General features: G+C 36.8%; 2 protein-coding genes across 11 annotated transcripts in view; one reads left to right on the forward strand and one right to left on the reverse strand.

Annotated features, from left to right (window-relative positions):
- Positions 1 to 16,902, forward strand: part of brca2 (BRCA2 DNA repair associated) — a 170,403-nt gene that overhangs the window by 88,407 nt on the left and 65,094 nt on the right. For all 10 annotated transcript variants that reach the window (XM_069891592.1, XM_069891595.1, XM_069891600.1 and 7 more), the window contains 5 exons: positions 744 to 5,537; positions 9,156 to 9,254; positions 11,593 to 11,671; positions 12,729 to 13,177; positions 15,219 to 15,406. In XM_069891592.1, the coding sequence (XP_069747693.1) occupies positions 744 to 5,537; positions 9,156 to 9,254; positions 11,593 to 11,671; positions 12,729 to 13,177; positions 15,219 to 15,406 (5,609 nt within the window). The remainder of the gene's footprint in view (positions 1 to 743; positions 5,538 to 9,155; positions 9,255 to 11,592; positions 11,672 to 12,728; positions 13,178 to 15,218; positions 15,407 to 16,902) is intronic.
- The window catches only part of LOC138739474 (NEDD4-binding protein 2-like 1), a 111,542-nt gene continuing 103,360 nt past the window's right edge, over positions 8,721 to 16,902 (reverse strand). Inside the window, exon 5 of the mRNA XM_069891607.1 lies at positions 8,721 to 8,946. Within this exon, the coding sequence (XP_069747708.1) occupies positions 8,856 to 8,946 (91 nt within the window). The 3' untranslated portion in view covers positions 8,721 to 8,855. The remainder of the gene's footprint in view (positions 8,947 to 16,902) is intronic.

A 16,902-nucleotide genomic window follows, 5' to 3' on the forward strand; every position in this document is an offset into this window, starting at 1 on the left:
CAATCTATGAACTTGCTTATTGCTTCCCCCCCCCCCCCCCCCCCCATTTGGTATTCATGGTATTCACCATTATAGTTATAGAACAGTGCAGGCCCTTTGACCCACGATGTGCTGACCCATATGTACTAACCAAAAAAAACTAAACCCTCCCTACATCATAACCTTCTATTTTTACTTTCATCCATGTAACTGAGTCTTTTAAATGCCCCTATTGTTCCAGCCTCTACACCACCCTGCTGTGTGTGTGTCTTTTATTTTAAAAATCCTAATGTCTCCCCTAAATTTTCCTCCCTTTGTTCAGATGTCCTCTGATGTTTGCTACATATGCCCTGAGAAAAAAGATGTTACCTTATCTAATACCCTCATCATCTTGTAGACCTATTATTCACCTCTCATCATTCTTTGCTCAAATGAAGTTCTGTTTTTTGCCTCTTGTGCTGGACTATTTCCACTGAATGAAAATCAGACTTTGGTGAGCATTTTTGTATCAGTTCTTTTGTGAAGAAAATAATCTGCTCATTGACGAGGGTGTGACCAGGTAAATTGATCCTTCAGGTTGGTTCTATGGCAATCTCAAGGGCAATGATATTCTGTCATCTTGATACTACTGAGTATTTGTAAATGCTAAATTAAGTTTCTGACCAGTGTGCACTGTTTTTCCAGGTGCAGGTTCACGCAGATTTTGTTTTTATCATCTTATGAAAATATCTAGTGTTTAATATTAAATATGTTTTTCTGTTTAGGTTTCATCACTTCAGCTGCTTGTGGAAAAAATGAAGGTGGTGCTACTCCTGAAAGTAGTCTGTGCATTGATCTCCAAGCCAGTGAGAATCATGACTTGGAAGTAAATGAAAGTGTACAAGATACACAACAGTTTTTTGAGAAACTTGGGAAAATAAAAGATGTGGTAATGCATACTGAAGGTGAAACTGTTCATAAGCTATCACATGGTTTTAATAATGCCAGGAGTTTGAATGATTTTATGACACCGTTGAAGAGAGGGCCTTCTCGTAACAAGAAGAGTAGAAACGCTGGTGCAGCTCGTCTAGCACTGGCTAAAAGGTTAAACCTACAATCTAAACCAATGATAACTAATGGCTTTGATGATGCAAAGGCTGAAGATACAGAGGAGAGTTGTTCACCTACAGTTTATTCGGTTAAATCAGAGAAGGTAAATATATCTGAAAATACTGTTGTGCAGAACAATGAGAGACCTTGCATTGAATTTAGAATATCACCTTTAAATGCTGAAAATGGAAGTCCTATGCATCATGAAGACAGAAAAACAAAATCTGAAGACTTCACAAATTCTCTCAATCGTCCTGAAAATACTTGTATTGTACCATTTTCTGCCCAATTATCAACCAATGAGGTAGCCTCCACTTCAGTTACAATTCATACAATATCATCTCACTCTTCCTGCGTGTCTAATATTTTGCATAAAACTGAACAGCTTTGCCTTGATTCTGAAAAATATAAGAGGAGTTTGAAGAACGATATGGGTGTGTCTGAACTTCAAATAAAATCAAATATAGAGACACTATCAGTTTGTTTGAGTCAAGAAAAATGTTTTGAAGGAAGTCGAAAAATTGCACTGTTGGCATCTACCTTGAAGTCTAAAAAACTGAATCCTGACCTTGTTAGTGATGCATTCCTGATTTCTTCAACTGCATTGCCTGAATGTGAATACAAGGAAAATGTTTCTACAAATGCCAAAAATGCACCATGTAATCTACCTAGTTCCATTCTATCTGGCTGTGGAATGACTGGGAATAAATCATCTAAATTAATAGAGAATCTACATAATGAAACAAGAGCACCTCTGTCTGCACCTGTTACCAAAATGGAATTGTATGAACAAGCTGAAATAACTTCACCTCCACACAACACTGAACCATGTAAAGGAGAAAACATAGATAGAATATCATTGAAACCTAAGAATCTAGGAGCTGATTCAAGTGCTATGGTGATGATCAAAGAAGCTTGTACAGTTTTGAAAAATGCCAAAGAACTAATATCAAAAGATTCTGAAGTTTATAAATGTGGGACCTACAGTAGAAATCTTGCCTGTACAGAACAGTGCACAGATTTGCTTACAGAAAACCTCTCACATGGGAAATTATTTAAAATAATTGAAAAAAACAATTTAGAAGCAAACTCTGCACAGGGAGTTATCCATGAATTTGTCAGTTCAAAAAATGTACTTGAGAATCAAACAGATAATTTTCAAATCTCCTCAACACTAGCTGAAGTTGAAAACAAATCTAGACTCCAAATTACCATGGAAGTTGTTAAACAGCCATCATTTCCATTTACAAAACTGCACAATTGTAATTCCTCTGCATCATTATCTCAGAAAAATATTCAAGACAATAACAAATGTTTGACACCTAGTCAAGCAGAAGATGTGAACAAATTGTTTAGTTTTTTAGAAAACACAAGTAGCCAATCAGGGTATGCACATTTTGAAAAACAGTCTGTAGTTAGTGATAGGAACAAGGAAACCAATCTGCTCATTGAGCAAATGGATTACACTCATCCATCTGCCCTTTTGGATAAGTGCCAGGATGCCCATTTTAAAAAAGGTTTTGATGTTGAGTCTTCAATGATGTTGAATAGTAAGTCTTGCAACTCACAACTGCTAGCAGAGACTAGTTCTGAAATCAGTCAACTGAGTGAAAAAGAAATGGATCAAACCATACCAAATAAACATATCAGTTCCTATGGCTTTAAAAATGAAAATAAAGAAACTGAAATATTTACTGTGACAAAGTTCTGCATAAATGCCACAGAACTTGTCTCAAACAATGTTAAAATGCATACAAATACAATGCTTACTGAGGTCATTCCACCGCTGAAAGAAAAAGTGGGGTTTAAAGGAGACCATGAAGGTTTTTACACAGCAAGTGGCAGCAAAATAATTCTCTCTGATAAAAGTTTGAAAAATGCAGAGAATATATTCAGGGACATTGGCAGTGACACTGATTGTGCCTTTCCAATTAATGGTTTAAGTCACTTATTAAACAATTCAGTTATTGGGTCCAAAACAATAACTCATTTAAGTGATACAGCAAGCAGCAAGTCATTTCAACTGCATCCAGCTATCTTCAACTTAAACAGTAAAAATAGTCAAAATGTTTTGCAAAATGAGAGAAAAATCACAAATAGTGATAGAAAATATGATTTTCAGAGAGATGGGGATAAGGCAGTCAATGTGTTGAAAGAAGGTGCACTAGGTAAAGCAATGCATTTACACACAGGGCATGAGGTCTTGGAAAATTCTGATGGCATAGATTCTGTGAAACTTAGTATAATGAAAAATACATCTTGGAAAAAGAACATGTGTCAGTCTGGCTGCAGTGCCACAAAGGGCAATGAGAACATGGAAGCTAGCAGTGAGATAGAACAATCAGTTGATGACTTGTACAGCACTTTTGCTGGCCACATAATATCTTCAGCTGAAGCCATGAATACTGAGGAGAGTAATGATACCAGATGTTTCCAGACTGCAAATGGTAAGGGAATCATAGATTCCAAAAATGTCTCGAATGAGGAAGAAAGTTTGCTTCAAACCATAGATTGCTGCAGTGAAAATTTGCAGATGCCCAAACTGTTTATGGGAATAGCAAAAAATGCTTCACAACAACTAGATAAGTGGATGAATACTTCTCAGGAAAGACATTTGAAAAAAAGTGATGTAGATGTGCAATTATGTGATCAAAAACAAAGTTGTCAGGTTTTATCAAATCATTTGGTTTCTCCTGCATTTATAATTCCAAATAGGGAAAATTATGAAGCCTGCAATTCATTTAGAAATATGGAAGAAATAAATCAAATTAATTCACCTTTTGCTGCCATTGAGTCTGGAATGAAAGGATTCCAAACCGCAAGTGGTAAGATGGTTACTGTCTGCAAAGCATCACTTGATAAAGCCAAAGCTCTATTTGATGAGAAGGAACTTTTGAATGAAGCAAAATGTACAATGGAAAATATTTCATCAGAATCTCTTCAACCAAATATTGGCAATCCATTAATTCAGAGTGCTGTGCAGCATGTAGGGGTGAAACCATTGAAGAATAACTACAGTAATGTGAATTCTAAAAGTCACAGCAGGTTGCCTGATCAAAGAGAGCATGTGCTTGAGGATTTTGAACTGGATACTGGTTTAGAAATGAAAGCCTTCCAATTGGCTAATGGTAAAAATGTCAGTGTGTCAAAGTTAGCTTTAAATAAAGGAAGAGCTTTGTTTTTTGATGATGATCATAAGTTTAGCATTCAACATAATTTCATAGCTCCTGAAACATTTAAAAATGTACCAACTGAAGGTAGTGCTCTAAATGACACCGTTTCAGTGGCTAAACCTCCATACACAGAGCACTTTGCTTCAAGTAGTAGCAGTATAGCTGTAGGTGAAACACATTTCAAACGTGCAGAAGAGGAATTTTCAGAAAGTGAGCCTGATGAAAGCAGAGTTCCAGTTTTGAATACTACCTTTGATTATAATCAAGGTGATATTACTGTGTCTGATCTCCATCAGCATTTTCTAAAAACAGGACCTATTGCCTTCTTCAGCACAGCAAGTGGGAAGCCTGTTCATGTTTCTGAAGAATCTTTAAAGAAATGTAAGCAAATATTTACTGAAGTAGTCGTCAGTGAGAAGGAATCTGAAATTTTCAAGGATAAAGAAGTGAAATCCAAGGAAAAAAGGCATTCAAGCAAAAAATCACTTTCACCTATTTCTAATACAAAGGCATCACTTGGTATCAATATGTCAAGTGGGAAACCAGTTTTAGTCTCTGATGTTGCTTTTCAGAAAGTTAAATGTACATTAAAAGAATTTGAAATTAAAGGTACTTCATTAAGTAGTGCAAAGAGCACACAAAGTACACTTGAAAGATCTCAGCAGTTACAATTATTCCCCACTTCCTCACCTGATATTGACATAAACAATGAACAAAATGAAGGAGCCTCAGAATTAATTCACAGAAAATTGGATAACTATACAGAGACTGCTTCAAACATACAAAACCCTGTCCAAGTAGAATCAAGCAAAAATAAAATTAATAATCCTGAGATTAATAGGCCGACAGAAAATTTGTCAGCATCTTGTTCAAATACTTGCATTCTCATGTCTGGATTTCAAACAGCTAAGGGCAAGGAAGTGAAGGTAGAAGAAAGCAGTTTAACTATGGCAAGGATACAATTGACTGCAAATCAAAGTTATAACTTGAATCATCCTGCTGAGAAATGTAACATCCTCACAGAGGGAAGAAATGAATCAATTTGCAGTGTCAAGGCATGTCTAACACCTACTGAGCATCCATCAAAAAGTAATTGTGATACAAATCCTAAAGTACTGGGAAGAAAGGTGGAAAAATGGACTGTGAAGAGTTCAAAGGCAGGAAAAGTCCATGATGAACATTTTGATTTTATGTCGGGCAAATCATTCAGATGCACCCATGCTTTCACAGATAGGACTACTGGATCAGATTTAAGAAATGGGAAGAGACCGAGATCAGAGGAAAACTTTTCAACAGGTAAATTTAAAATTTAGACAAACAACAAATTGACAGGCCATTTCAGCCCACATGTCTGCCGCTCAATTTACATCCCCTGTACGTTTTGAATGGTGGGAGGAATCTGGAGCCCTCATAAAACACTGAAATGGAGAGAACGTACAAACTCCTCACAGATAGGGTTGGTGGGACTCAGACTCCAGTCCCTATCGTTGGCGCTTTAATGGTGTTGCACTAACCACTATGCCAACCATGCCGCCCTGAGTAAATTGTACTCAGATTTTTATTAAACTATGTTGTATAAAATATTTGATTTCCATTAGTATGCAAAAAATGCATTAGACGAGTCCTGTATTCTCTAAACTGAATTTGAATAGCCAGGAAAAACATTAATTTGGATTCAAATGAAAGATTTGCATTAATTTTTGTAGGTGAACAATATTTAAATATTTTGGAGGATGCTACTTCAGATCAGACACCTCCTTGCTAATTTTTGATTATCTAATCAACTCCTAATACTAAACTGCTTTAAAACCAATATCGTTGGTCTTGTTTCTAATAGCTTTTTAAAAAAAATTCTTCCTTCTTGACCTTGTTTTATTACAATTGTTTGGAAAGTTTCTGAATATTTTGAACATCCAGAATATAAATTTGAGTTGGTTATTTTTTTTAAAGTGGTTTACAAATTTTATTTAAACTTGACACGAAACACTTCTGTAATATAAGACAGTCTGTTTCTATTTAACCCATGATTATTTATGGCCAAGGGCTGGACATCAATTCTTTTTCTATGCTGCATTTCTATATTTATCATCTCTCTCTCTATTTTTTTTATCCTGCCATTCCAAATTGATTCTTGCTTAGAACTAACCCTTAATATTTTGATTTATCCCATTACACCTTCATTTGACTAGTTGCTAATCCTTGGAGATTAAATTTATTATCCCTTTTATGTTTCCTATCCCCATTAGTGGATTATTTTACTCTGGTGTGCCCAAGGATTTGTACATTTACTTTCCACACTGATTGTAGCTAAATATATTGACATAATAGTTGTAAATGAATAGTTAATGCTTTTGGTCACTTTTCTTCCCTCATCACAGAAAAAAAGAATTGTTGAAAGATTGGGGATTTGCTGGCTCTATAGAATTGACACAGAAGAGGTGTTGAGGCTTCTAGCTTATATCAATCACCATTGTATTGAATGGTGAAGTATTCCTATTTCCACCTGCAGACACATTCCATTCCCCCTCCCCCCCCCCCACCCCCAACTGAAAGTTGAATTTAGAACTTGAAGTTCGGAAATGGATCATTCAAGCCCAACTACCTTCAACCAGCTTTCCAGTAATTAAATGAATTAAAAGAAAAATGCAGATGGTAGGAATCTAAAATAAAAGTTAGAAATGCTCAGGTCATATCTAAGGGAATATTATCAAAATTCAGTCTTTGGCCTTTTACTTAAGTTACTCTTGTTCAAAATCTCTCCAATATTGTTTACTTTTTTTAAATTTGCAGTATCCTATCCATGTACATTTCCACCAAATACTCCCATTTCTTTCAATTAAAATGGATCCTTTCTCCATATTTGTTTCCTTCGTACCAGACTCCATCCAAGTGGATGTCTCTTGGCATCCTTTCAGATATGTGGAACCAAAAACTGGACCTGTCATTTCAAGGCATAACACAAAGTTCATTCTCTGCCTCTTTTACAGACTCTTAAAAGTTTCTCATTCTCCAAACCTATTTTCTTTATTACTTTTGCTTATCTTTATGATATCTTGCTGTTGTAATCATAATGAAACATTCCTCTTTGACATTTAAAAAAAAATTCTTCACATTTCACTTTAACTTTTCAACCCCTGTATCAAGTCATTCCCTTGATCTTGTATTTTGGGAAGCTTCTGTACTTCTGATCATCTCAACTTTTCTTCAAATCCACTGTTATCACCCTGTAATACTGTGAAAAAATGCTTTACCCACTTCGCTCTGAAATCAATAATAAACATTTATCTCCTGATCTGCTGCTCCTCTACTTCATACATGTTTTTTACTGTTAACTTCCTCCTTGCTCATGCTTGAAACATCCTTGTTCCCTATTCACTTGCTCTGTACTGTTCCAGTTATTGTCCTACTCTCTCGATTGCCATATTTGTTGAATCACATTAAGTTGTAAACAAGAAAATCTGTAGATGCTGGGTTCACGTGCTGTACACAAAAGTGCTTGGGAAAAACTCAGCAGGTCATGCAGATCCATAGAAAGTAAAAGGCAGTTGACGTTACTCCTGAAAGGCCTAAGCCCTTTCAGGAGTAATGAAAATCAGGCAGACACCTGTGAATAAAAAGGGGAGAGAGGAAGGAAGGAATCCAGGCTCAGAAGTAATGGGTAGAAAAAGGTGAAAGAAGCTAAGAAGTGATAGGAAGAGAAGGCAGAAGGCTAAGAAAGATAGCTCTGATAGAAGAAGGGAGGGGAATGGGGATTAAATAAAGGCAGTTTTCAAACAGATGGCATCGATATCGGCTTCCATTTTCTGTTAATCCTCTATTCCAGTCTACTACTATGGTGTCGGCAAATTTGAAGCTGCAGTTGGAAAGATATTTGGCTGAACAGGTATAGGTGTAGAGATAGTATAGCAAGGGACTGAGTGCAGATCCTTGAATAATTCCAATATTGTATAATAGTGGAGGACATGTTGTTACCCATCTTCACTGATGGTGGTCTATTAGATAGGAAATCAAGGATCCAGTTGCAGAGGGCTGGATTCCAAAGTTTGTAAATTAATTTGCTATTGAAGGGAGCGTTGTGGTTAATGAACAATAGTCTGACCGAGGTGTCTTTGATGTTTCAGACCAAGTGGAAAGCCAGAGAGATTGTGTCTAACGTGGATCTGTTTGACAAATTGAAGTGGGTCAAATCTAGCTGTTGTGCTCGATTTGATGTGAGCCATGATCAGCCTTTCGAAGCACTTCATGAGAGTGGATGTCAGAACCACTGTTTGGTAGTCATTTAGTCCTGGTATGCTTTTTTCCTTTGGTACTGAAGCACGTGGAACTACAGCCATTGGAAGCAGAGATTAAAGATACCTGAGAATGTAACTGACAGTTGATCCATTGCAGACTTGAAGGCCACTTCTCAGGACTCCATCAGAGCCCATTCAGTTCTGATTAAAAGTCAGGAACCTGAAATTTTGACTTCCTCACTCGATAGTATTTCCAGCATTTTCAGGTTTTATTGCATTTATTTTACACAAGACCAAGTTTATAATTTCTCATGTGATCCTTCAAACTGTTCAGTAGCCGAGCCCATCTTTGCACTCTGGCTTTCTGATTGTAGTTAACTCTTCATTTCTCCTTCAACATAATACTGAATTCTTTTCCTTCGGCTGAAAGTATTTCATTGGTTTTCTCTTTGATCTGCTCCTTTGATTCTCCCCTTGAACAAAAAAAAGTTTGGTTTAAACCTTTTTTGGGCCAAATTTCACTTATTTTTCCATTAAAATGCAATGAGACCCATCGCTATCAAAATGTTTAGCAGAATAAAGATGGTAATTAATTATTTTGCACTTTATAATATGAATCAGAAGGATTTGATATGTGATTATGCATGTTATTATTAATAAAGCTGCATTGTTTCTATTTCAGAGGAACCTCTCCCAAAAAGACAGTTATTATCTGAATTTAACAGCCCTTTACAGTGTGATCACAAATCTACTCTCAAACCCTTAAAATGTAACCCAGAAGGTAGGCTTCCAATTTTATATAATTTGATTCTATACAAGAATATTTTTTCTTTTCATTTCAGAACTATTTTCTTCCTTTCTTTAAATTTTCAGATAAAAGATTGTTGTATAAACTAAAGGCAAGGAAAATACAAATTGCTATTGGTAATGAAGGGGAATATGGATAGAAGAGAGGCCAAAGAGTAGCTACAGTTCGAGTTTGGCAAATTAGTTGTTGTGCTTTAAGAGTCTGTAATGGGATCCTGTCCACATTTCTTTATTAATTGAGTTGATAACATATTCCCTGATAAATTCATGGTGACGATAAAACAAATACATTATTGGCCTTGCTGCCCTGTCTTGCCAGTATGATTTTGGAGACAGACTGTTGGATCTTTTTTTTTCCCCCAGTTAATACTCTAAAACATTTTGAACATGCAGTTTATAGATGTTGTACCATAGTATAGTACACTTTCCTATGAATTTCAATGGAACACAGGAGAGGGGGCCCAATGTTATTAACAGGTTAGTTTATATTGCTTAAAAATGCATATTTACTCTATTTCTAGATGAAAATTAAAAGTGCAGTTATCCATATGTGAGTTCTTAATCTGTATATTGGATAGTACTGACTTAAAGAGAAGATGAGCACATTGCAAACCAAATAAGCAATTTTGTAAAATGCGATGTAGTTGCTTGTCTAATTAATCCTATTTTAATATTCTTCAATTTGAAAGCAATGGGTTTGGCAGAGAAAATGCAACTTCCTCAGCACAACTAATTACATTTACTCATTTCTAATGAGAAAGTTGCATTGTTTGCAAGGCTGTCACTTGACACCCAAAATTGAACTCGTATTGGAAGAGATGACCAGGTGGATAGGGAAATGGTTCAATAATCTTCACCAATTCATAAACATTCATGGCCCTTAACTGGGCAAAAAGGAAGAGAATGCCAGATGACATTCTGAGCATAAGTGTTTTGTTGGGATTATGTAGAAGATCAATGTAAATTATACAAGTAGCATACCATTTCTAAAAATAACTATTTGCATACCCTAATGCCCCATATGTGGCATAGTTTGCAGTACCACCTCTGAACCCATGGAATTGGAATGGATGCAAGTCATCCTCAGTTTTAAAGAGATTCTGAGGAAAAAAATAACTTGGGAGTACAATTTTCAAAAGAGCCTAATAAAAGCAGATGTTTTCAGTAGGATTGAACACTGAAAAGAAAGTTTATTTAAAAGTTTTCAAATTAATCAGATTCAAATTAGCTGAAGGGTAAAATTTCAACAAGAATTACTGGTAAGTTTTTTTTTAAACAGTTGGAGAATACTGTTACGAGCCCAGGGGACCGCAAAACCCAGCAGCAATAGATATTCACCAAGACAAATGTTTACTTAAACAAAAGTTGCTTTTAATTATCTTTAACCATGAAAACAGAATCACACTTTAACTAACTTAACCCCCTTCTAATTCTAAGCGCACGTGTATGTAATGTGTGTGTAAGTTCAGAAAAGTTCTCACAGTCCAATCTCACTTCTCATTCCTACAAGTTCACTGGTTGCACAGAGTTTAACATTTATAAAGTTCACCAAATAGTTACCTCTCAGAGAGAGGTTTGTTGTTCCAGGACATCCACAACTGATTCCTTTTTAATCAGCCACTCCAGTGTCTTGCTGACGAAACTTGCCCCCTTCAGGGTTCTCCAGATGATAACCTCTTCCTTTCAGGTCTTTCAGTTCCTTTTTGTATCTCTTATTCCAAGGGAAACATTAGACAGCTAGTCCTCTTGTATGAACTATAAGGGCTTTGACCAGGCTGAACAAAGCACTTACAAACCCATCTTCCAAAAGGGGCTTTCCACAAGCTTGCCAGCTTGCCCTGTTCTGGTCCCAGCTGCTGTTGGTGACTGTAACACTGTAGAACTGCTCGCTGTGTCTCTCTTCTCTCTCTCTCCTCTCTCTCTCTCTCTCTCTCTCTCTCTCTCTCTCTCTCTCTCTCTCTCTCTCTCTCTCTCTCTCAGAGAAAACCTGTTTGACTCTCTCTGCTTGCAAAATCACATGACCCTCTTAGAACATCTCCAGACAATCTGTGGCTCCAACAAGATCTTTCATCTGTTGCCTTTTTGTAAAGAACAATCCATTAGTGAAGCATCTTGGACACTCTCCAAAGCTCTTGCAAAGACTGTTGGCCCTGAAATGTCTAGCATGGGGCAGAGCTCCAGTATTTTAAATAAGATCTGTTTTAAACTGTTTGTATGTGACCTACTCTAACAAATCTTTCCCAATTTATGTCCCAAAAACATATCTATATACTCTGTCACAATACAAACTGAAGTGTTGTAATTGCTTTCAGGAGTACTTGATGATCGAAGGAAATTTGTGTACAATATCCCACTTAAGTATATTATTTCTGCTCCATTAAAAGATGAAAAGTAAGTTTACAGCATGTTTTTGATAATAAAATTCAACTAGTAACTTTGAAAAGTACAAATAGAATTTTGATTTTTAACTTGGATTTCAATTTAGATATTGAATGTTAATTGTTTTTCATCGTTGCCATAATTTTTTTAAAATTCTCATGGGTACAGCATTCTGTATGGAAGAAAATCTTATAGTTTAATACCTCTTCATTGTGTGCCCGACATGCATTGATTAAGTTTAAAATGGTACATCAGGTTCACATGTCAAAAGATAAATTGGCCTATATCTTTCCTAATGTTAGTCCTATGCGTGATAGATGTAAATCACAAGTGGCCACATGTTTTGGTCTTGCTCTATATTGGACAGATATTTTCAAGACTTTGTCAGTTGTACTGGGTATTAGAATGCAACCTAATCCATTGACTTCTATTTTTGGAATTATAGTTCCAGAGGTAGGATGAGTTCCCTCCTCTGCACATCATGTTGCAGCATTTACTACACTGTTGGCCAGAAGAGCCATTTTATTCAAATGGAAAGATCCTAATTCACCTACTTTGATGCAATGGCTCTCTAGTTGTGTCATGTTTAAGTTTAGAAAAAATTAGAAGCTGGCCCTTTGATACCTCTGTTTAGTTTAAAGAGACTTGGTGTCCTTTCATATAAACTATTTTCGTATGAGTTAATTTGACTTTACCTTCCAGACTGTTCTGGATTTCTGTTGTTTTTTTTTATTGGCAAGGACCAGATAAATAGTTTGCACTGATCTGTTGTAGTGAAGTCTCAGTTTTGGCTTCCCAGCCATTTTTCTTCAATTTTGGTAAGTTAGATGGAGTTTTTGACAATAATTTTTTCTCTTTGAATATTTCAAATTGAGTTCAATATGTTATGATGTTATGCATTGTATTAAGTATTGCAATATATTGATGTTTATGTTTTTACCATTCAATTCTGCATTCTATTCTCATGCATTGTTTATTATCACATGTTTAATAAAAGGATTGAAAAAGAAAGAAAATCTTATAGTTGGACTATTTGTAATATTAATTGCCTATATTTTTATTTTGACAGTCTTTCAAACCATAGTCATCAGCAAATGATTCCTCCTAACGTCAATACTCTTGTCCACAAAAATTCAGTTCGACAAGGTCTGCATCTTCATCGTGATGTTAAGTTGCCAAAAGGACAAGTTTCACTGTTCAAGCCTCCATTCCACAGTTACTCTGGTTGTCACAGGCAGCAAAATAAAAACAAAGAGGGTACATTAAAGTCAGAAAAAAAATTTCTCCCACCATTTAAAACTGTTCCAAAGTGTGATCTAATGGAAGAGCAAGTGAATATGGAGATTGTAGTTTCCTCAGTGCAAAATGAAAGTGAATCTTGCACCAAAGCCAGTAACTCCAGTGGGCCTTTGCAAGATAGTGGCCAATTGAAAGATGATCCAATTTTATCAACCTATCATGAAATCAAACTCCAATCAATATCTGGTATTTCAGAAAAATCTAAATCCAGTGATGCAGGTATGTTCCTGTAACTGTTATTTTCCTTCTCTTGTTTTACTTTAACTATGATCTATTTTGCCAGAAGATTACAAACAACTGTGATGTTGTAGTGGACTACACGAGAATGTGAAAATAGAATTTTATTCACTTTTTCTAAATATGTATCCATCTGACCCAAAACTATTGGCTTTAAACAGTCTAATTACCTCTTCACCCCTGCCCAAATAATAGATAGCTCTGTTCTAAATTACCTAAAAAGAACATCAGTCTTCCCTGGTCCTCCACATGTTGGTCTTTGCAGAACACTGCTCAGCCCACTGAGGACTGTTTTCTCTCTCTATAGATGCTGCCAGATCTACAGAATATTTTGACATTTTCTGTTGTTATTACAGATTCTCAGCAATTGCAATTTTTACTATTACAATTATTCATGCTTTTTTTTTCTCAAATCAATATTGAGCCGGTTTCAGGTGCATTCTCTGGTGGGCTGCTACAGCCCACCTGAAAGGGCCTGTTTTTCCAGAGGTGCTTCATAGCGCCTCCGCATCTAAAGGAGGCGGGGCAATTGGTGCCACCTGTCATAGCAATGGCCGTCTTTCCTACATATAATTCCCCATGCAAGTGTTTCCCACACAGTTCCAGCTGCGTGTGGGTTTATGGGTAAGGAAGATCCCCATTACTATGCCACATTTTGAGCAGCAGAGAGCGGCCGTGGTGCAGGAGCAGCCAGACGGGCTGTGACAGCCCGCACCAGCAGCTCCCTGATGTTCCCTGCCAGCCGTTCCTGCCCCGACATCCCCCCGACAGCTGCCTTCCCTGCTGCCTGAAGCCCCCCGCCCTGCTGCCTGACCGACCCTGCCTTACTGGGGAGAGGAGGTCGGCGGTATATCAGGGCAGGGTACGTTGGGGCAGGGGCGGCCAGCAGGGGATGTCGGGGCAGGGGCGGCCAGTAGGCGACGTCGGGGCAGGGGCTGCCGGAGGGGGACATCAGGACAGGGATGGCTGGTGGGGGATGTCAGAGCAGGGAGGGGGGCTTTTGGGCAGCGGGGAGGGGTCTGTCAGGTCATGTGGTGGGGGCTGTCAGGCAGCAGGGAGTTAGGTTGCCAGCTGATAATGTAATCAGCTCGCCCCTTAGCAGCTACTTCCAGGCAGCTGCATTCAGGTTCCTAGGGGGACTTCAGTGCTCCGGCGATTATCCCTCCCAGAGGAGGTATAGAAAGTGTGCCTCCTGCTTTTTCAGGTGGGTATCCCGAGAGCCGCATAGGGGTAGAAAATGCGGCTTTATATCGGGGTATTCTGGCCACCTGAAAGAGTCTTTAGTCTTAACTGGATATCAAGTCCAGATGTCCTTCTTTTCTGTCTTTCTTTTTCATAGTTGTAGCCTAATCCAATCATGAAGGGAGTAAGACAGTAATAAAGCTGTTTTTACTCATTAAGTATCCAGATTTATGAAACTTGTTCTCTCAAAATAAATTACTTGAAGGAAAAAATATAAAATTGCCTTTAAACTTGAACTGGCAAGTCCACTACTTATTGGCACTTAAAAATGAAGGAAGTAAGACCGTGCAGATTTAATATTTTTGTGTTATATTGAAGAATTTATTTTGTTTAACCTGATGGAAAACTTAGTTATAATGGCCCAGGCAGCACTTTGAATGTGAGGTTTATCCACATTGACAAAGTTAATGTGACAATGATTTTCCTGAAAGAATGGAAAAATGTAAGAAATAGACGTAGGATATCTAGCCCCTCAAGCTGCCTTTGCTATTCAATTATATAACTTATCTTCTGCTTCATCACCAATGAATCTTCTAACATCTGAAAGTCTGCCAATAGCAGTTTTCAATGTATTTGATTCCTCCATGGGCATCAGGGTCGAAAATTGCAAAATTTCACTCTTCTGAGTGAAATGGTGTTTTCTCATTTCTGCCCTAAACAGTCAAGCCCTTATTTTGAAATTGTGATCCCTAGTTCTACACTCATTGCCCAAGAGAAATAACCTTTCTGTATTTACCCTGAACTACTTGACTCTTAACTTTTTACATTGGTTCTTTAATAGAATGTTCAAGGGTCATTCAAAACTGGCGTTATGCAAGGAATCTACAGGAAATGAGATTAATAAAGAAAAAAAGACAAACAATTCATCCACAACCAGGGAGTCTGAACAGGTCTAAATCTTGTGCTTCAAAGGTCTCTCTACATACAGCAGTTGAAGGAAAAGCTCCAACTCATTTTACAGAAGAAGAGGTACAAATTGCATTGCAATCATTTGATTTTGTTTTTGGTTTAAATTCAAATACAAATATTTGTGTAAAAGGAAATAATTCGCAGACAGCCCCTGAACACCAAATTCAAAAATTTGTGCTTAAAGTATTAAATGTTAGCAGAACACTATACGTAATTGAAGTAGGTCTGTGCTAGTGTTATTTGCTTGACTTAGCAACACTTTGAATCATTTTGCTTGCTCTTGTATGGCCAAATTCTCAAAATCATTATTGCTTCACAGACCATTCAGTATCAAGTCATTACTGTGAACTTCTGATTAACTACTCTCTGTTCAGAACTCTTAACAATTAAACATCTTGCTCACTGGATGCTGATTGCCATGCCCCCACTGGCTTGCAGAGTTCACTGGGAAGTGTATTATTCTGTTATACAACATCAAAAGCAAAATGAATTAAAAGTACATAGGGGTATTAATAAGAATAACATCTAATTGACCTGAAAAATCTGCCAGATTGGTGCCACCAAAGTCCAGATTAACAAAGTTTTAGTATAATTTATGCAAGAATAGCATTTCTGATCATTGATTCCTTGCAAAGAAACAAATTGGCTAATTTATTCCAGAAACACTCTAAATTGACCAAGTAAAGGGATGGATCATTCTAGATTTAACTCATTGCCTATGATCACTGACTAAACTAATCTGTTATGAGTATAATTTTCTGGATAAGTTGACTCTCCACATCTGACATGTATTGGGCATGGCAAGCAGGCACCATGTTCTGCATTGGCTTCATGTATTGTATCTTTTGTCAATATTTTTATTAACATTGAAATTTCACATCCAAAAATACAGAGTACTTACGGATGGAGATATGTTAAAAGTGAAAAAGATACATGACAAATCGTATCATTTCATCCAAGGGACCCCACATTTTAATCAAACAGATTATATTGTATGATATTTTATAAAATATAAACCTAAACCCACGACCAAGAAAGAAGCTATTTGGCCAAAAAAAGACAGAATTCTTATCAGAGTGATAAATTACCTCATTGGTCAACAGTTCGGCCTTCAGAACGAATTAAAAATTATGAAAGTAACTCTAAAATGCACGTTATGCAATGATTAATTATAATTTTTTACATCAATTATACTTAACACCTGAAAAGCTAAAAAAAATATGGTTTTCATGAATCAGATTTGTGTTTTAGATGTAACGCGGTTGGAACTTTTTTCATGTGGTTTGGTCATGCGTGTATATATATATTTTTTTTTTAATTTTTATATATATATATATAATACAATCTTTTTGGAAGAAAGTAGCCCAGCAGCAACAGCAATTCATTTGTATCAATGTTTAAGTAACAACAAACAAGGGAAGGCTTTTAAGCATTAAACTAATATTTAATTCTCACCAAAAAATGCTAGCCACCGCCAATCACCAAGACCGACCAACTGCTGCCTCCGATCACCAGAGAGGCTTCCCGAGCCAATGGAACATTCACTGGCGAGTCGG

The sequence above is a fragment of the Narcine bancroftii genome, chromosome 7 (genome assembly GCF_036971445.1).
Source record: "Narcine bancroftii isolate sNarBan1 chromosome 7, sNarBan1.hap1, whole genome shotgun sequence".
Taxonomy (NCBI): Eukaryota; Metazoa; Chordata; class Chondrichthyes; order Torpediniformes; family Narcinidae; genus Narcine; species Narcine bancroftii.